This window comes from Pristiophorus japonicus, chromosome 4 (genome assembly GCF_044704955.1).
Source record: "Pristiophorus japonicus isolate sPriJap1 chromosome 4, sPriJap1.hap1, whole genome shotgun sequence".
NCBI classification, from domain to species: domain Eukaryota; kingdom Metazoa; phylum Chordata; class Chondrichthyes; family Pristiophoridae; genus Pristiophorus; species Pristiophorus japonicus.
The window spans coordinates 5,520,664-5,542,136 of record NC_091980.1 but is presented as its reverse complement, the minus strand read 5'-3'; the positions used below and the strand labels follow the sequence as shown (position 1 = coordinate 5,542,136).

Here is a 21,473-nt window from a genome sequence, read left to right as displayed (position 1 = left end):
AAATGCGGCAGCCAATTTGCGCACAGCAAGCTCCCACAAACAGCAATATAATAATGACCAGCTCATCTCTTTTTGTTTTGTTGATTGAGGGATAAATATTGGCGCAGGACAACTTCAAAATCGTGCCATGGGATCTTTTACATCCACCAGAGAGAGCAGACAGGGCCTCGTTTTAAAATCTCATCCGAAAGACAGCACCTCTGACAGTGCGGAACTCCCTCAGAACTGCCCCTCCGACAGTGCAGCACTCCCTCATCTCTGCCCCTCCGACAGTGCAGCACTCCCTCAGTACTGCCCCTCCGACAGTGCAGCACTCGCTCAGTACTGCCCCTCCGACAATGCAGCGCTCCCTCAGTACTGCCCCTCCGACAGTGCGGCACTCCCTCAGTGCTGCCCCTCCGACAGTGCGGCACTCCCTCAGTGCGGCACTCCCTCAGTGCTGCCCCTCCGACAGTGCGGCACTCCCTCAGTACTGCCCCGCTCTCTCAGCACTGCACTGGGAGTGTCAGATTGGATTTATGTACTCAAGTTCCTGGGATGGGACTTGAACCCATAACCTTCTGTCTCAGACATGAGCATGCTGCCCACTGAGCCACAGCTGACACTTACTGGGAGGGACTGGTTAATGATGTAGGTTTTAAAGAGGATCTTAAAGAAGGCGTGAGAGGTGGAGGGAATTTCAGATCTTGGGGCCTAGATGGTGAAGGCACGATCAATGGTTGGGAGAAGGCAGCGGGGTTTCACAGGAGGCCAGAACAAGAGGAGTGCAGAGATCTTGGAGGGTTTTAGGGCTAGAAAAATAGAAACATAGACAATAGGTGCAGGAGTAGGCCATTCGGCCCTTCGAGCCTGCACCGCCATTCAATATGATCATGGTTGATCATTCACCTCAGTACCCCTTTCCTGCTTTCTCTCCATACCCCTTGATCCCTTTAGCCATAAGGGCCATATCTAACTCCCTCTTGGATATACCTAACGAACTGGCATCAACAACTTTCTGTGGTAGAGAATTCCACAGGTGAACCACTCTCTGAGTGAAGAAGTTTCTCTTCATCTCGGTCCTAAATGGCTTACCCCTTATCCTTAGACTGTGTCCCCTGGTTCTGGACTTCCCCAACATCGGGAACGTTCTTCCTGCATCTAACCTGTCCAGTCCCGTCAGAATTTTATACGTTTCTATGAGATTCCCTCTCATTCTTCTAAACTCCAGTGAATACAGGCCCAGTCGATCCAGTTGCACACGAGGTACAGCTAACACAGGTTGCACAGCTAGAGGAGGTTACAGAGATAAGGTGGGAGGGGGTGAGGCCATGGAGGGATTTCAACACAGGATGAGAATATTAAATTGGGGTTATTGGGTCATTGGGAACCCAATGTAGGTCAGCGAGAACAGGGGTGAACACTCCCCTGGCCAGCCTACCATCTTCCAGCCTCCGTAAGCTTTAGCTCATCCAAAACTCACATCCTAATCTGCGCCAAGTTCCAGTCACCTATCATCATCATAGGCAGTCCCTCGAAATCGAGGAAGACTTGCTTCCATTCTAAAAGTGAGTTCTCAGGTGACTGTACAGAATACGGGGCGAGAGCATGCAGAAGGCAAGCGCAGACAGCGGAAGGAGCGTGCGGCAAACCAGTCCCACCCTCCCTTTCCTTCAACCACTGTCTGTCCCACCTGTGACAGACTGTAATTCCCGTACTGGACTGTTCAGTCACCTGAGAACTCACTTTTAGAGTGGAAGCAAGTCTTCCTCGATTCCGAGGGATTATCTATGGTGATGGTGATGGGTGAATGGAACTTGGTGCAGATTAGGATGTGAGTTTTGGATGAGCTAAAGTTTACGGAAGCTGGAGGATGGGAGGCTGGCCAAAAGAGCGCTGGGATAGTTGAGTCTAGAGGTAGATGAGAGTTTCAGTGCGAAATGGCTCAGGCAGAGATAGAGATGGGCGACGTTACGGATGTGAAAGTAGGCGGTCTTTCTGAGGAGGGGTTATGGGGTCTGAATGTGATGTTGATGTGATATTAACGACTTGGATGAAGGGACCGAATGTAATGTAACCAAGTTTGCTGATGATACAAAGATGGGTGGGAAAGCAAGTTGTGAGGAGGACACACAAAATCTGCAAAGGGATACAGACAGGCTCAGTGAGTGGGTAAACATTTGGCAGATGGAGTATAATGTGGGAAAGTGTGAGGTTATCCACTTTGGTAGGAAAAATAAAAAAGCAAATTATTATTTAAATGGGGAGAGATTGCAAAATGCTGCAGTACAGAGGGACCTGGGGGTCCTTGTGCATGAAACACAAAAAGTTAGTATGCGGGTACAGCAAGTGATCAGGAAGGCCAATGGAATGTTGGCCTTTATTGCAAGGGGGGATAGAGTATAAAAGCAGAGAAGTCCTGCTACAACTGTACAGGGTATTGGTGAGGCCACACCTGGAGTACTGCGTACAGTTTTGGTCTCCTTATTTAAGGAGGGATATACTTGCATTGGAGGCAGTTGAGAGAAGGTTCACGAGGTTGATTCCTGAGAAGGAGGGGTTAGGGTTAGGGTGAGCAGGTTGGGCCTATACTCATTGGAGTTTAGAAGAATGAGAGATGATCTTATTGAAACGTATAAGATTCTGAAGGGTCTTGAAATGGTAGATGCAGAGAGGATGTTTCCCCTCATGGGGAATCTAGAACTTGGGGGCATAGTTTCAGAATAAGGGGTCACTCATTTAAAACGGAGATGAGGAGGAATTTCTTCTCTGAGGGTCTTAAATCTTTGGAATTCTGTGCCCCAGACAGCTGTAGAGGCTGGGTCATTGAATATATTTAAGGTGGCGAGAGACAGATTTTTGAATGATAGGGGAGTCATGGGTTACGGGGAGCAGGCAGGGAAGTGGAGTTGAGGCCAAGATCAGATCAGCCATGATCTTATTGAATGGGTGGAGCAGGCTTGAGGGGCCAAATGGCCTACCCCTGCTCCTATTTCTTATGTTCTTATGTTCTCATGTAAGCTCAGCTGGAGATCGAATAGGACGCTGAGGTTGGGAACAGTCTGGTTCAGCCTGAGACAGTGGCCAGGGAGGGGTGGGATGGGACCGGTGGCTAGGGAAAGGAGTTTATGACGAGGACCAAAGACAATGGCTCTGGTCGTTCCCCCAACACGCAACCGGAGGAGATTGCGGCTGTTCCAGGACAAGCAATATGGTAGCGCAGAGGGGCAGTGGAGGGATGGAGAGAGGCGTTTGGTGAGGTGGAGCTGCTAGTCACCATCCATCTCCCTCTATCTCCCTTTCTTTCCCAAGTCGGGGAGTTAGTGCTGTGTGCTACACCAGCCATGCCTCCCCCTCGCACTGCCTGTCAGCAACTCCATCCAGATGTGCTTGCGGCTTGCACAGCTACATCCAGATGTGGCCCATGCTGTGTGTGCCTTCCATCCAGATGTTGGCCCGTGGTTTTGCAGCCGCGTGCAGATGTGGCTCTCGGGTGTGTTTAGGCGCGTCCCGATGTGGTCTCCGTTTACGTCACGTTGCACCCAGATGTTGTTCGTGCTTTGCCCCTCTGGATTCAGTTAGAAAAGATAAAATGACAAGGGGAAAGAAATCAGAGAAAAAAAAAACCGTAACTGCTACAAATGCACACATTGAGTTAGGAACTGAGAGGCGAAATGTTGCTTGATGTTTCGGCTAACTCCTGTTGATGGGACGCAGGTGAATCGGTCATTTCCTCATCACCTTTCAGATACCCAACAGTCGGCTCCATGTTTCCAGCAGTTTCTGGGGGGAGATTTCTTTGATGTATTCTCTTGTATTTTCCTAGTTCTAAATAATTTAAACTTTTTGTGAACAAAGGGAATTAAGGGATATGGGAATAGTGCATGCGTGATGTATTTGCTTCATGGTTTCTTTGCTTAAGAATTCACGGCAACATATCGCTATTAAGAATTAGTTGGTTTATTAGCAAAGGTTTAACAACCAAACTACACATCACTGGTTCAACTATTTTAGTTGTTCACTTTAAACAAATGTCCCTTGCAAGAGAGGGGGTCACACTCCAAAATAATTTTTTTCCAGTGCCCCTTTTTTGGGGGGAGGTTTTAGAGGACTAAAAAGAGAAATTATGCAAGTGCTGCCTGGCTAAAGGGGGGGTGGGGCACTAAAACCGGCAAATTAAACAAATTAAACTTTAAACTTAAATGATCAAATTAAAATTTGGTTGCCGGGAGTGATGATGCACTCCAGTCCCTCCGGCTAAATCCACCAGGCTCACAACCACCTGCCTCATCGTGGATCCCCCGAACCCAACTGGCTGGGGTTTTATTGAGTCTTGTGGACATCACGGGACTGGCTAAGCCACTCCCACTCAAAAGCTCGACCAACCTATGAACATCCACACAGGTGCATACATTACATGCGAGAAGGTGGAGTTGAGGTGGAAGATAAGCCATGATCTTATTAAATGGCGGAGCAGTCTCGAGGGGCCGAATGGCCGATTCCTGCTCCTAATTCTTATGTCCTTATGTTCTTAATTAAAGCTGTTTTCCAACAGCCCTGCTACCATTTCCTAGAGGTTAGTTTGATGTGGAGTAAGGCACACTGTGTTAACACTGGGGTTCATTTCTAGAGGGATGCAATTGAAAAGCAGAGAAATTGTGTTAAACTTGTATCAAAGTTTGGTTAGACCACGTTTGGAGCACCGTGCACGTTTCTGGTCTCCATATTATAGCAAAGATGCAGAGGCACTGGAGAAGGTGCGAAAATGATTCACAAGCATCATAGCAGAACTGAGACCTCAGCACAGTGGGTGATGGTGAGCAGGACTCGGTGCGAGTTAGGACATGGGGCAGCGAGCACAGTAGGTGATGGGTGAGCAGGACTCAGTGCGAGTTAGGACATGGGGCAGCGAGCACAGCTGGTAATGGGTGAGCGGGACTCGGTGCGAGTTAGGACACGGGGCACAGGGAATGATGGGTGAGCGGGACTTGGTGAAAGTTGGGACACGGGGCAGTGAGTACAGGGGGTGATGGGTGAGCAGGACTTTGTGCGAGCTAGGACACGGGGCAGCGAGCACAGGGGGGTGATGGGTGAGCGGGACTTGGTGCGAGTTAGGACATGGGGCAGCGAGCACAGGGGGTGTTGGGTGAGCAGGACTCAGTGCGAGTTAGAACACGGGGCAGCGAGCACAGGGGGCGATGGGTGAGGGAGACTTGGTAAAAATTGGGACATGGGGCAGTGAGCACAGGGGGTGATGGGTGAGCGGGACTCGGTGCGAATTAGGACACGGGGCAGCGAGCACAGGGGGTGATGGGTGAGCGGGACTTGGTGCGAGCTAGGACACGGGGCAGCGAGCACAGGGGGTGATGGGTGAGCGGGACTCGGTGCGAATTAGGACACGGGGCAGCGAGCACAGGGGGTGATGGGTGAGCGGGACTTGGTGCGAGCTAGGACACAGGGCAGCGAGCACAGGGGGTGATGGGTGAGCGGGACTTGGTGCGAGTTAAGACATGGGGCAGCGAGCACAGGGGGTGATGGGTGAGCAGGACTCAGTGCGAGTTAGGACACTGGGCAGCGAGCACAGGGGGCGATGGGTGAGCGGGACTCGTTGAAAGTTGGGACACAGGGCAGCGAGCACAGGGGGTGATGGGTGTGCGGGACTCGGTGCAAGTTAGGACACAGGGCAGAGGGGGCGATGGGTGAGCGGGACTCGTTGAAAGTTGGGACACAGGGCAGCGAGCACAGGGGGTGATGGGTGAGCAGGACTCGGTGCGAGTTAGGACACGGGGCAGTGAGCACAGGGGGTGATGGGTGAGCGGGACTCGGTGCGAGTTAGGACACGGGGCAGTGAGCACAGTGGGTGATGGGTGAGCGGGACTCGGTGCGAGTTAGGACACGGGGGCAGTGAGCACAGGGGGTGATGGGTGAGCGGGACTTGGTGCGAGTTAGGACACGGGGCAGTGAGCACAGTGGGTGATGGGTGAGCGGGACTGGGTGTGAGTTAGGACACGGGGCAGTGAGCACAGGGGGTGATGGGTGAGTGGGACTAGGTGCGAGTTAGGACACGGGGCAGCGAGCACAGGGGGTGATGGGTGAGCGGGACTCGGTGCGAGTTAGGACACGGGGCAGCGAGCACAGGGGGTGATGGGTGAGCGGGACTCGGTGCGAGTTAGGACACGGGGCAGTGAGCACAGTGGGTGATGGGTGAGCGGGACTCGGTGCGAGTTAGGACACGGGGCAGTGAGCACAGTGGGTGATGGGTGAGCGGGACTCGGTGCGAGTTAGGACACGGGGCAGTGAGCACAGGGGGTGATGGGTGAGCGGGACTCGGTGCGAGTTAGGACACGGGGCAGTGAGCACAGGGGGTGATGGGTGAGCGGGACTCGGTGCGAGTTAGGACACGGGGCAGTGAGCACAGGGGGTGATGGGTGAGCGGGACTTGGTGCGAGTTAGGACACGGGGCAGCGAGCACAGGGGGTGATGGGTGAGCGGGACTCGGTGCGAGTTAGGACACGGGGCAGTGAGCACAGGGGGTGATGGGTGAGCGGGACTCGGTGCGAGTTAGGACACGGGGCAGTGAGCACAGGGGGTGATGGGTGAGCGGGACTCGGTGCGAGTTAGGACACGGGGCAGTGAGCACAGGGGGTGATGGGTGAGCGGGACTCGGTGCGAGTTAGGACACGGGGCAGTGAGCACAGGGGGTGATGGGTGAGCGGGACTCGGTGCGAGTTAGGACACGGGGCAGTGAGCACAGGGGGTGATGGGTGAGCGGGACTCGGTGCGAGTTAGGACACGGGGCAGTGAGCACAGGGGGTGATGGGTGAGCGGGACTTGGTGCGAGTTAGGACACGGGGCAGCGAGCACAGGGGGTGATGGGTGAGCGGGACTCGGTGCGAGTTAGGACACGGGGCAGCGAGCACAGGGGGTGATGGGTGAGCGGGACTCGGTGAAAGTTGGGACACGGGGCAGCCGAGTTTTGGATGAGCTGAAGTTAACGGCGGGTGGAATGTGGGAGGTTGGCCAGGAGAAGGTCGGAATGGTCCGGTCGGGAGTTGGGGTTGTGGTCTGTGGATGAAGCTAATCCTTGGCCCCGTTGGTCTTTTGCAGGTCGGACACTGGGCTCAGGAGCCTTTGGCAGAGTGGTTGAAGCGATGGCTCGTGGCCTGAGTCCCGCGGACTCCACCATGAAGGTTGCAGTGAAGATGCTGAAGAGTGAGTTGGCAGCGACCCGCGAGTCCTGTTCCCGCGCGGGGCAGGGGAGAGCGATTGGCGGGGAGCTCGCTCCAGTTGGACAGGGATTCTCGGTCCCAGTTTCCTGCACTGTCTAGGGTCACTGCCCTTCCAGTATTGGGGCCCATGTGGACATTGCTGAGCATGCAATGCCCACCCCAAGTTGCCCTCAGAAGGTGGGGGGTGGAGCCACTTGAACCTCTGGGAGTGGCTTTGATACAAACTGAGTGTCTCGCTCGGTCACTTCAGAGAGAGGTTAAGGGTCAACCACACTGCTGTGGGTCTGGAGTCACCTATAGGCCCAGACCGGGTAAGGACGGCAGATTTCCTTCCCTGAAGGACATATGTAAACCAGATGGGTTTTTACAACAATCCACTAGCTCCATGTCACCATTACTGATACCAGATTTTTAATCCAGTTTTATTTAATTAAATTAATTTAAATTCCCCCAGCTGCCATAATGGGATTTGAACTCATGTCTCTGGATCATTAGTCCAGGTACCTGGATCACAGGCCGTTTACATAAACAACATGCTACCATCCAACATCAACAACTGCTCCTTATGCTTGCCAGACCTCATCAGGGGGCAGTTAAGGGTCAACCACGTTGGTGTGGGTCTGGAGTCACCTATAGGCCCAGACTGGGTAAGGATGGCAGGTTTCATTCCCTAAAGGGACATCAGTGTACCAGATGGGGTTTTACAACATAACGACTTTTATGGAGCCCAGCTTTTTATTTCCCGTGGTGGGATTTGAACTCGTGCTGTTGGGATTATTAGTCCAGTAACTGAACCACTGCACTACAATAGTCTTCGAGTAAAGGACCATTTGGCCCTCAAGCCCCTCGTGGACCATATGCAGTTTACATTATTGTAGTCACTTAGCTTCAGTTAAAATTAGTCTGTTTTATAAGAACATAAGAAATAGGAGCAGGAGTCAGCCATTCGGCCCCTCGAGCCTGCTCCGCCATTTAATAAGATCATGGCTGATCCGATCATGGACTCAGCTCCACTTCCCCGCCCGCTCCCCATAACCCCTTATCCCCTTATCGTTTAAGAAACTGTCTATCTCTGTCTTAAACTTATTCAATGCCCCAGCTTCCACAGCTCTCTGAGGCAGCGAATTCCACAAATTTACAACCCTCTGAGAGAAGAAATTTCTCCTCATCTCAATTTTAAACGGGCGGCCCCTTATTCTAAGATCGTGCCCCCTAGTTCTAGTCTCCCCCATCAGTGGGAACATCCTCTCTGCATCCACCTTGTCAAGTCCCCTCATAATCTGATACGTTTCGATAAGATCACCTCTCATTCTTCTGAATTCCAATGAGAAGAGGCCCAACCTCCTCAACCTTTCCTCATAAGTCACCCCCCTCCCGAGTGATAGTGTTGTGTCCCTTACTGTCCCATAAACTGTTCGATCATCTATCCCTAGATCTACCCTTCTTATATTTGATCCAATTTCTAAGCAGACAATTACGCACTACATTTTTCACAGGTAAGGGAGGCGTCTCATGGAGCTAATCATAGAAATTTACGGCACTTCAAATGCACATCCAGGTACTTTTTAAATGTGGTGAGGGTTTCTGCCTCTACCACCATAACCCCTTTCAGGCCGTGAGTTCCAGACCCCCACCACCCTCTGGGTGAAAGAAATTCTCATCGAACCCCCTCTAAACCTTCTACCAATTACTTTAAATCTATGACCTCGAGTTGTTGACCCGTGCTAAGGGGAATAGGTCCTTCCTATCCACTCTATCCAGGCACCTCATAATTTTATACACCTCAATAAGGTCTCCCCTCGGTCTCCTCTGTTCCAAAGAAAACAACCCCAGCCTATCCAATCTTTCCCCATCGCTAAAATTCTCCAGCCCGGGAAACATTCTCGTAAATCTCCTCTGTACCCTCTCCAGTGCAATCACATCTTTCCTGTAATTTGGTGACCAGAACTGCACGCAGTACTCCAGCCGTGGCCTAGCCAGTGTTTTATACAGTTCAAGCATAACCTCCATGATTTGATAGAAGTGTTCAATATTATGAAGGGTTTTGATAGAGCAGATAGGGGGGAAACCATCGAGGGAAACATAGAAACATAGAAAATAGGTGCAAGAGCCTGTACCACCATTCAATATGATCATGGCTGATCATTCACCATTCCTGCTTTCTCTCCATAGCCCTTGATCCCTTTAGCCATAAGGGCCACATCTAACTCCCTTTTGAATATATTTAATGAACTGGCCTCAACAACTCTCTGCGGTAGAGAATTCCACAGGATCACAATTCTCTGAGTGAAGAAGTTTCTCCTCATCTCGGTCCTAAATGGCTGACCCCTTATCCTCAGACTCTGACCCCTGGTTCTGGACTTCCCCAGCATCGGGAACATTCTTCCTGCATCTAACCTGTCCAATCCTGTCAGAATTTTATATGTTTCTATGAGATCCCCTCTCATTCTTCTAAATTCCAGTGAATATAAGCCTAGTCGATCCAGTCTTTCTTCATATGTTAGTCCTGCCATTCCGGGAATCAGTCTGGTGAACCTTCGCTGCACTCCCTCACTCGCAAGAATGTCCTTCCTCAGATTAGGAGACCAAAACTGAACACAATATTCAAAGTGTGGCCTCACCAAGGCCCTGTACAACTGCAGTAAGACCTCCCTGCTCCTATACTCAAATCCCCGAGCTATGCAGGCCAACATGCCATTTGCCTTCTTCACCGCCTGCTGTACCTGCATGCCAACTTTCAATGACTGATGTACCATGACACCCAGGTCTCGTTGCACCTCCCCTTTTCCTAATCTGTCACCGTTCAGATAATAGTCCGCCTTCTTGTTTTTGCCACCAAAGTGGATAACCTCACATTTATCCACATTATACTGCATCGGCCATGTATTTGCCCACTCACCTAACCTGTCCAAGTAACCCTGCAGCCTCTTAGCGTCCTCCTCACAGCTCACACCGCCACCCAGCTTCGTGTCATCTGCAAGTTTGGAGATATTACATTCAATTCCTTCGTGGGAGTGCAACAAAGGATCACCGGACTGATTCCTGGGATGGGGGATTGTCCTATGAGGAGAGATTGAGCAGACTAGGCCGATATTCTCTAGAGTTTAGAAGAATGCGAGGTGATCTCATTGAAACATACAAAATTCTTAAAGGCTTGACAGGGTAGATGCAGGGAGAATGTTCCCCCGGGCTGGGAAGTCTAGAACCAGGGGTCACAGTCTCAGGATAAGGGGTCGGCCATTTAGGACTGAGATGAGGAGGAATTTCTTCACTCAGAGGGTGGTGAATCTTTGGAATTCTCTGCCCCAGAGGGCTGTTGGGGCTCAGTCTTTATTTATATTCAAGGCTGAGATCGATAGATTTTTGGATATTAAGAGAATCAAGGGATATGGGGATCGGGCGGGAAAGTGGAGTTGAGGTCGAAGATCAGCCGTGATCTCAATGAATGGCGGAGCGGGCTCGAGGGGCCGAATGGCCGACTCCTGCTCCTAATTCTTATGTTCTTAAACTTTTTCCAATGGCAAGAGGGTCAGTAACCTGAGGGCAAAGATTTAAGGTGATTGGCAAAAGAACCAGAGGGGGACATGAGAAGTTTTTTACGAAATGAGTGGTTTTGATCTACTGCCACAGGGAGGGGTTGAGGCGAATAGTATCAATGCATTTAAAGGGAAGCTTGATAAACACATGAGGGAGAAAGGAATGGAGGGATATGGTGATGGGGGGGAGATGAAGAGAGGTGGGAGGAGGCTCGTGTGGAGCATAAACCCCGGCACGGAGCGGTTGGGCCACATGACCTGTTGCTAAGAACATAGAACTTAAGAAATAGGATCAGGAGTCGGCCATTCGGCCCCTCGAGCCTGCTCCACCATTCAATAAGATCATGGCTGATCTGATCTTGGGCTCAGCTCCACTTCCCTGCCCACTTCCCATAACCCTTGACCCCCTTATCATTCAAAAATCTGTCTATCTCCATCTTAAATATATTCAATGACCCAGCCTCCACAGCTCTCTGGGGCAGAGAATTCCAAAGATTCACGACCCTCTGAGAGATGAAATTCCTCCTCATTTCTGCCTTAAATGGGCGACCCCTTATTCTGAAACTATGCCCCTAGTTCTAGATTCCCCCACGAGGGGAAACATTCTCTCTGCATCTACCATTTTCAAGACCCTTCAGAATTTTACACGTTTCAATAAGATCACCTCTCATTCTTCTAAACTCCAAGGAGTATAGGCCCAACCTATCTTCATATGACACCCCCTTTATCTCAGGAATCAACCTCGTGAACCTTCTCTGAACTGCCTCCAATGCAAGTATATCCTTCCTTAAATAAAGAGACCAAAACTGTACGCAGTACTCCAGGTGTGGTCTCACAGGTGTGGTGTGTAGCAGGACTTCTCTGCTTTTATACTCCATCCCCCTTACAATAAAGGTCAACATCCCATTTGCCTTCCTGATCACTTGCTGTACCTGCATACTCACTTTTTGTGTTTCATGTACAAGGACCCCCAGGTCCCTCTGTACTGCAGCATTTTGTAATCTCTCCCCATTTAAATAGTAATTTGCTTTTTTTATTTTTGCTACCAAAGTGGATAACCTCACATTTTCCCACATTATACTCCATCTGCCAAATTCTGCCCGCTCACCTTTGCAGATTATTTGCATCCTCCTCACAATTTGCTTTCCCACCCATCTTTGTATCATCAGCAATTTTTTTCTGTGCCGTACATTCTGTGTGATTCGATTTAAAGGTGGCGGAAGCAGATTCAATTGTAACTTTCAAACAGGGAATTAGATCTATTCCATGGTGGGTTTCCTGTGCTCTGCGGCCCGTGAGCGCGATATTTTAATATCGTCACCCCAAGCGTCTCCCGTCCATCGATGACAGCAAACATGTTCCTAACATGCTGCCTCTTTGTGTTTTACAGCGACTGCACGGACCAGTGAGAAGCAGGCGCTGATGTCTGAGCTTAAAATAATGAGCCACCTCGGCCCTCATTTGAATATCGTGAATCTACTGGGAGCTTGCACCAAAGGAGGTAAAGACCGAGTCACGCGAGCGCGATTCTTCACTCCAATACCAAACCCATCCATTGGCAGTGTCACTGGTAATAGTCGCAAACCAGGTCGAGGCCCACATGATTCAAGGCCCACTATAGTCCAAGGCCCAGCAAGTTTCAAGGCCCAAAATAATGCTTGTTACGTAGGAAGGGCCAAGGCCCACCCTGGATCAAGGGTAGGGTGACCCCATATTTTCTAAACCGAATCCAGGGAGTGCAGCAGAGTAGCCAGGAGGCGCTTCAAGAAAAGCAGAATGACGACTTTGTCACATCCCGCCTCGCCCTCGGCTTCTCCCGCGCATTTTAAATCTTCCGCCCTAAGGCCTGTCGTATCGGCCGAAACGCGGGGTCAGGTGACTCTATTCCTCAGAGTGCAGTGTAGCCCAAGCTATCGATGGGGCCTTTTCTCCACCGCACTGCATTGTGGGAAGGCGGAGCCGCCATCGTCACCTCCGTTCAACCGGCGCCCGGAATCTGTTCCTGAGCTCAAACCAGGCGGGAGCAGGGCCGAACATCTCCCCCGCTACTGGGGTTTCTATACATTCGCGTCTAACAAAATACCAAATATGGGGACGGGATTTCTGACTCTTCCAGGGACATTGTTTGGCCGGAGGCTCAGTGCCTCATCCGCGGACCGACCTCGGAAAACGGGGACACCTCTGGTCAGCCTAATCAAGGCCCAAGGAGAAGGCCTGAGGCCCAGGATCAAGGCCCAAGGCCGACAGTGCAGAATATCACTGAGCTTGAAAAGAAGGCACGCTAGATCAGGAAGCTCTGATTCCTCGGTGCCTCTCGATTCTTTTTGCGACTTGGAGACCAGAGCTCCAAGTGTGGTTAATTCATGTTCCAGAAATTAATCAGTTGCTGCCTGAGCAGATATTATTGCTGTAATATTGATGACGGTGTCCACGCTGAAAATGGAGAATCAGTCGGCCCGGGGACACTGAAGTTTCCCTTCAATCAGTTCGTTGACTGAGAGTTAGTGACCGCTTGACGGAAACCGCGTGACGGGGGAGTGTGTGACGGGGGAGAGTGTGTGACGGGGGAGAGTGTGTGACGGGGGAGTGTGTGACGGGGGAGAATGTGGCGGGAGAGTGTGTGACGGGGGAGAGTGTGTGACGGGGGAGAGTGTGTGACGGGGGAGAGTGTGTGACGCGGGAGAGTGTGTGACGGGGGAGAGTGTGTGACGGGGGAGAGTGTGTGACGGGGGAGAGTGTGTGATGGGGGAGAGTGTGTGACGGGGGAGTGTGTGACGGGGGAGAGTGTGTGACGGGGGAGAGTGTGTGACGGGGGAGTGTGTGACAGGGGAGAGTGTGTGGCAGGGGAGTGTATAACGGGGGAGAGTATGACGGGGGAGTGTGTGACGGGGAGTGTGTGACGGGGGAGTGTGTGACGGGGGAGAGTGTGTGGCAGGGGAGTGTATAACGGGGGAGAGTATGACGGGGGAGTGTGTGACGGGGGAGTGTGTGACGGGGGAGTGTGTGACGGGGGAGTGTGTGACGGGGAGAGTGTGACGGGAGAGTGTGTGACGGGGGAGTGTGTGACGGGGGAGTGTGTGACCGGGGAGTGTGTGACGGGGGAGAGTGTGTGACGGGAGAGTGTGTGACGGGGATCGCGTGATGGGATTGTGTGACGGACACCGGATGCTCGGTAAGAGATTGTCACTTTGTTTTGGGTAGGTCCGATCTACATCATCACTGAATACTGTCGCCACGGCGACCTGGTGGATTATCTGTACAGGAACAAGCACAGCTTCCTACAGCACAACGCCAATAAAGCGCGGACTGAGTCAAATACAGTCATCACAAATTCCTACAACGAGAGGCTGAAGAGGTAATGATAGTCACACCTTTACCCTTACAACAACAACTTGCGTTTATATAGCACCTGTCACGAATGCCGGACACCTCAAAGCAGTTTACAGCCAATGCAGTACGTTATGAAGTGTAGTCACTGTTGTAATGTGGGAAATGCAGCAGCCAATTTGCACCCAGTAAGCTCCCATAAACAGCGCTGACCAGATAATCTGTTTTTGTTATGATAATTTAGGGATAAATATTGGCCAAGACAGCAGATAAAACTCCCCTGCTCTTCTTCAAAATAGTGCCATGGGATCTTTAACATCCACCTGAGAGGGCAGACAGGCCGTCGAATTAACGTCTCCTCCGAAAGATGGCACCTCCGACAGTGCGGTGCTCCCTCAGTACTGCCCCTCCGACAGTGCAGCGCTCCCTCAGTACTGCCCCTCCGACAGTGCGGTGATCCCTCAGTACTGCCCCTCCGACAGTGCAGCGCTCCCTCAGTACTGCCCCTCCGACAGTGCGGTGATCCCTCAGTACTGCCCCTCCGACAGTGCGGTGCTCCCTCAGTACTTCCCCTCCGACAGTGCAGTGCTCCCTCAGTACTGCCCCTCCGACAGTGCAGCGCTCCCTCAGTACTTCCCCTCCGACAGTGCAGTGCTCCCTCAGTACTGCCCCTCCGACAGTGCAGCGCTCCCTCAGTACTGCCCCTCCGACAGTGCGGTGATCCCTCAGTACTGCCCCTCCAACAGTGCAGCACTCCCTGTGTACTGCCCCTCCGACAGTGCAGTGCTCCCTCAGTACTGCCCCTCCGACAGTGCAGTGCTCCCTCAGTACTGCCCCTCCGACAGTGCGGCGCTCCCTCAGTACTGCCCCTCCAACAGTGCAGCGCTCCCTCAGTACTGCCCCTCCGACAGTGCAGCACTCCCTCAGTACTGCCCCTCCGACAATGCAGTGCTCCCTCAGTACTGCCCCTCCGACGGTGCAGCACTCCCTCAGTACTGCCCCTCCGACAGTGCAGCACTCCCTCAGTACTGCCCCTCCGACAGTGCAGCACTCCCTCAGTACAGCCCCTCCGACAGTGCAGCACTCCCTCAGTACTGCCCCTCTGACAATGCGGCGCTCCTTCCCGCAATGGGTGGTAGAAGTTTGGAACTCTCTTCCACAAACGGCAATTGATGCCGTGTCAATTGTTAATTTTAAATTGGAGTTTGATAGCTTTTTGTTTACCAAAGGTATTAAGGAATCTGGTGTTTGGATCCAGATCAGCCATGATCTCATCGAATGGCAGAAGAGGCTCGAGGGGCTGAATCGCTTCCTCCTGTTCCTATGTTGCTATAAGGAGATATTAGGACAGGTGAGGTTGTTTTTTAAGGAGCGTCTTAAAGGAGGAGAGAGAGCGAGAGAGGCGGAGGTGTTTTGGGAGAGAATTCCAGAGCTCGGAGCCTCGGACAGCTGAAGGCACGGCCACCAGTGGTGGAGCGATGGAAATCGGGGATCTGCAAGAGGCCATTATTGGAGGCCATTCGGCCCATCGTCTCTGCACCGGACGACAAATAGCTACCCCCACTTTCCAGCTCTCGGTCCGTAGCCCTGTCGGTTACGGCACTTCAAGTACACATTCAAGTACTTTTTCAATGTGGTGAGGCTTTCTGCCTCGACCACCCTTTCAGGCCGTGTGTTCCAGACCCCCACCACCCTCTGGGTGAATAAATTTCACCTCAAATCTCCTCTAAACCTCTCCCCAATTACTTTAAATTTATGCCCCCTGGTTGTTAATCCCTCTCCGAAGGAAAATAGGTCCTTCCTATCCACTCTATCATAATTTTATACACCTCAATAAGGTCTCCCCTCAGTCTCCTCTGTTCCAAAGAAAACAGACCCAGCATCTCCAATCTTTCCTCATAGCCACAATTCTCCAGTACAGGCAACATCCTCGTAAATCTCCTCTGCACCCTCTCCAGTGCAATCACATCCTTCCTCTAAAGTGGTGACCAGAACTGCACACAGTACTCCAGCTGTGGCCTAACCAGTGTTTTATACAGTTCAAGCATAACCTCCTGCTCTTGCCTCAGCTAATAAAGGCAAGTATTCCGTATGCCTTCTTAACCACCTTATCTACCTGGCCTGCTACCTTCAGGGATCTGTGAACCTGCACTCCAAGGTCCCTCTGTTCCTCTACACTTCTCAGTGTCCGAACATTTAATGTGTATTCACTTGCCTTGTTAGATCTCCCCAAATACATTACCTCACACTTCTCCGGATTGAATTCCATTTGCCACTGTTCTGCCCACCTGACCAGTCCATCGATATCTTCCTGCAGTCTGCAGCTTTCGTCTTCATTATCAACCACACGGACAATTTTAATGTCATCTGCAAACTGCTTAATCATCCCCCCAACATTCAAGTCCAAGTCATTCATATATGTCACAAAAAACAAGGGACCCAGTACTGAGCCCTGCGGAAACCCACTGGATACATCCTTCCAGTCACAAAAACACCCATCAACCATGACCCTTTGCTTCCTGCCTCTGAGCCAATTTTGGATCCAACTTGCCACTTTGCCCTGGATCCATGTGGGACCTTATCAAAAGCCTTGCTAAAGTCCATATACACTACATCGTATGCACTGCCCTCATCGACCCTCCGGGTTACCTCCTCGAAAACTTCAATCAAGATCTCGAAGGGTTGTGGGCCTGGGGGGTGATTACAGAGATAGGGAGGGGATGGGGCTGGGGGGTGATTACAGAGATAGGGAGGGGATGGGGCTGGGGGGGTGATTACAGAGATAGGGAGGGGATGGGGCTGGGGGGTGATTACAGAGATAGGGAGGGGATGGGGCTGGGGGGGTGATTACAGAGATAGGGAGGGAGCAGGGCTGTGCAGTGATTTGAAAACAAGGATGAGAATTTTTAAATGGAGACGCTGCCAATTGGAGTGGGTCGGAGAGTGATCGTGGCCACGTTGTCACTTGACGTGCCAATCTTCACCCCTGGGAGCGTGTTGTCAGTGCACTAGCCTAGTATTGTGGAGGGTGAGGAGGACAAGGAGGAGGGCTCAAGGGCACGGAGAGGGAGGGGGTCGCGGGTGGTAACAGCCCTGATTATTTTGACGGAACCCTGAGTGCCTCTCATGCCCCCAAAAACAAAAATAACTCCAAACTTCCCTGGGCAGAACAGCTTCCTCCCGCATCACCTCAGAGAATTCACGGGCTGGGTCCCCTCCTGAAATGGTGACCGGGGTCCTAGGATATTGAACGGGAACATTACCATCCGATTAACACCAAGCACTACGTGTAATCAACGTTGGTGTACTCAAATCCAGCCGGCTGTGATGGAGAATTCAATAAATCTGGTGATTTATGGGCTTACAGCAGAATTAAATGATTATGTCAGTAAAATCCAAACTGGTTCACTGATGCCCCTTTCGGGCAGGAAACATAAGAGCATAAGAAATAGGAACAGGAGTAGGCTATACGGCCACTTGAGCCTGCTCCGTCATTCAAACACCTGCCGTCCTTACCCGATCTGCGATTACACGTGACTCCAGTCAACCTGGTTGACTCTTCACTGCCCCCTGAAGTCATCTAACAGTCCCTGCAAGTTGTAGGAACAATCGCTTCGAAAAAGGCCCATTTCCCAGATGTGAGGGTACAGAGGAGATTTACCAGGATGTTGCCTGGACTGGTGAATTTTAGCTATGAGGAAAGATTGGATAGGCTGGGGTTGTTTTCCTTGAAACAGAAGAGGCTAAGGGGAGACCATATTAAGGTGTATAAAGTTATGAGGGGCCGAGATATCATGCATAGGAAGGACCTGTTTCGCTTAGCAGAGGAGTCAACAACCAGAGTGTCATGTATTCAAATGTCATTGTAACCCATGTATAAGCTGACCTAAGTTGTACACCTTGAGAACATTGACCACAGGGGGCGAACTTGTGGGAGACACTCCTAACCTGGACTTTCAGGTTTAAAAGGGGAAGCTCCACCCACCTTCATCACTTGAGGTCTTGGTAATAAAGGTAACTGGTCACAGAGTGACCTTCTCTCAAGTATGGGCCTCGTGTGTATTTATACTGTATAGTAAGGAGATATTATTGGCGACGAGAAACTGGGATTTAAACCACGCGAGCATGGCCACTAGCAGCACAGAAGAGAGGTACTGTGTTGGTGATGATTGGGACGACTTTATTGAGAGACTACAGCAAAGTTTTGTCACTAAGGAATGGCTGGGACAGGATTCGGCCGACAAACACAGGGCTCATCTCCTGACGGTTTGTGGATCCAGAACGTACTCCCTGATGAAGGACCTTCTAGCGCCAGAGAAGCCGGCGGACAAGACGTTCGAAGGGCTCAGTAAGTTGATCGGGGAACACCTTAAACCGGTGAGTAGCATGCACATGGCGAGACATTGGTTTTACATGCACCGGCGGCGAGAAGGGCAAAGCGTTCCTGACTTCGTGGCAGACCTCCGGCGACTGGCGAGCCTATGTAAGTTCCCAGATGCATGCAGAGCGGAGATGCTGCGAGACTTTTTATCTTGAGGGCATCGGGCACGCTGGGGTTTTCAGGAAACTGATTGAGACCAAAGACTTGACCTTGGAAGTGGCGGCTCTGATAGCCCAGACATTTATCTCAGGGGAGGAAGAGACCAGAATGATGTATGACAAAATTCAAGGCTCAAATGCGGCAAACGACCAGGGAGTCAACATTGTTAACGCGGCACATAGTTCTCTAGGCAGACAAGGGCAATGGGACATGCCCCAGCATGCAGTCGACCCCAAAGGGGGAATTCAACAGAGACAATGGCTAGCTGAACGGCGATTCATGCCATCGCAAGGGACAATGCGGCCAGTAATGGGGCCATCGACACCTGTTAATGGTGTGCTTAAGGACAGTTACAGAGACAGTCAGAGACGATCGACTGATAATGGACCTTTTGTTTCCAACAATGGGGCTCTAGCTCATGCTGGAGGTGTGGAGCCAAACACCCAGCCAGAGCTTGCAGGTATCAGCAATATACCTGCAGAAACTGCAATGTCAGCGGTCACTTTAGCGCGTATGTGCAGGAAGCCTGCAGCCAGGTTGATGTATGAGGAGGACAGGCACGATGTAAGCCCTACGAGGCCAAATGAATACTGGGGGAAATCGATGGAAGCTGAAGTTCAGCGAGTTCATATGGAGCACATATACAGTTCATACACCAGGACGCCACCGATAATGATGAAAGTGCTCCTCAATGGCATCCCAGTATTAATGGAGCTGGACACGGGGGCCAGCCAGTCCCTGATGAGTATCAAACACTTCGAAAGGTTGTGGGTGTCCAAGGCCAGGAGGCCAAAATTATTGCTGATTGACGTACAGCTACGGACATATACAAAGGAGATCATTCCGATGCTAGGCAGCGCCACGGTAGTCGTGACTCACAAAGATTCGGAGAACAGGTTGCCACTCTGGATTGTCCCAGGGGACGGTCCCGCACTACTGGGGAGGAGTTGGCTTGCTGTCATGAACTGGAAATGGGGGGATGTCAATGCAATTTCCTCTGTGGAGCGAGTATCATGCTCACAGGTCCTGGACAAATTTGACTCACTATTTCAACCCGGCATTGGCACTTTCATGGGGGCCAAGGTTGTGATTCACATAAACCCGGACGCCAGGCCAGTACACCACAAGGCCAGAGCAGTGCCGTACGTGATGCGGGAAAAGATAGAATGCGAATTGGACCGCCTGCTGAGGGAAGGCATCATCTCGCCAGTCGAATTCAGTGACTGGGTGAGCCCGATCGTGCCGGTGCTCAAGGCGGATGGGTCGGTCAGGATATGTGGTGATTACAAGGCCACCATCAATCGGGTGTCACTCCAAGACCAGTACCCGCTACCGAGAGCGGAGGACCTCTTTGCGACGCTTTCCGGTGGCAAACTTTTTTCAAAATTGGACCTGACCTCAGCTTACATGACCCAGGAGCTGGCGAGTGAGTCGAAGAAGCTGACCACCATCACGACACACAAGGGGTTGTTTGAGTACAACAGATGTCCGTTCGGGATTCGCTCGGTCGCCGCGATCTTTCAGCGAAATATGGAAAGCCTCCTCAAGTCGATTCCAGGGACGGTGGTTTTTCAAGACGACATCCTCACCATGGGTTGCAATACTGAAGAACACCTCCACAACCTGGAGGAGGTGCTACGCAGACTGGACCGGGTCGGGCTACGACTGAAAAAGGCGAAGTGCGTCTTCCTAGCTCCAGAGGTAGAATTCCTGTGGATGAGGGTAGCAGCAGACGGGGTCAGACCTACTGCGTCCAAAACGGAAGCGATCCAGAGAGCACCCAGACCCCGTAACACGACGGAGTTGCTTTTGTTCCTGGGGCTCCTGAACTATTTTGGTCACTTTCTTCCCAAATTGAGCACGCTGCTAGAGCCGCTACACGTGCTCCTACGCAAAGGTCACGAATGGGTCTGTGGGGACAGCCAGGAAAGGGCTTTTAATAGAGCACGCAATTTGTTATGCTCCAACAAACTGTTAACGTTATATGACCCATGTAAGAAACTAGTTTTAACGTGTGATGCGTCGTCCTATGGGGTCGGGTGTGTGTTGCAGCATGTGAATGCCAAGGGTCAGTTACAGCCGGTAGCTTATGCCTCCAGAAGTCTGTCCCAGGCAGAAAGGGGCTACGGGATGGTAGAAAAGGAAGCGCTCGCATGTGTATATGCAGTAAAAAAAAATGCACCAGTACCTGTTTGGCAGGAAATTTGAGCTGGAGACAGATCACAAACCCCTAATGTCCCTTTTGGCCGACAACAAGGCCATAAATGCGAAAGCATCGGCCTGCATACAGAGATGGGCACTCACGTTAGCCGCCTATGACTATACAATTAGGCACAGACCGGGCGCCGAAAACTGCGCTGAAGCACTCAGCAGGCTACCACTAGCCACCACTGAGGGGGCTACCGAGCATGCTGCTGAGATGGTCATGGCTGTTGAAGCTTTCGAAAGCGAAGGCTCACCTGTGACAGCCCGTCAGATTAAAGTCTGGACAAATAGAGACCCGCTATTGTCTTTAGTTAAGAAATGTGTCCTGAATGGGGACTGGGCAGACACGTACGGGGCATGCCCTGAGGAGTTTAAACCGTTTCATAAGCGCAAGGATGAACTTTTGATTCAGGCCGATTGCCTACTGTGGGGAAACCGAGTAGTCATGCCCCAGATGGGCAGAGAGGTGTTTATCAGAGAACTCCACAATGAGCACCCGGGCATTGTCATGATGAAGGCAATTGCCAGGTCACACGTTTGGTGGCCAGGGATAGATGCAGACCTGGAACTTTGTGTTCGCAGGTGCAACACGTGTGCCCAGCTGGGCAATGCGCCCAGGGAAGCCTCCCTTAGCACCTGGTCCTGTCCTGCCAAGCC

At 51.6% G+C, this 21,473-nt stretch overlaps 1 protein-coding gene across 1 annotated transcript in view; it reads left to right on the top strand.

Moving 5' to 3' along the window:
* pdgfrb (platelet-derived growth factor receptor, beta polypeptide) overlaps nucleotides 1-21,473 on the top strand; it is a 131,290-nt gene that overhangs the window by 73,550 nt on the left and 36,267 nt on the right. The window contains exons 13-15 of the mRNA XM_070877987.1: nucleotides 7,087-7,191; nucleotides 12,135-12,245; nucleotides 13,946-14,099. Coding sequence (XP_070734088.1) covers nucleotides 7,087-7,191; nucleotides 12,135-12,245; nucleotides 13,946-14,099 — 370 coding nt within the window. The remainder of the gene's footprint in view (nucleotides 1-7,086; nucleotides 7,192-12,134; nucleotides 12,246-13,945; nucleotides 14,100-21,473) is intronic.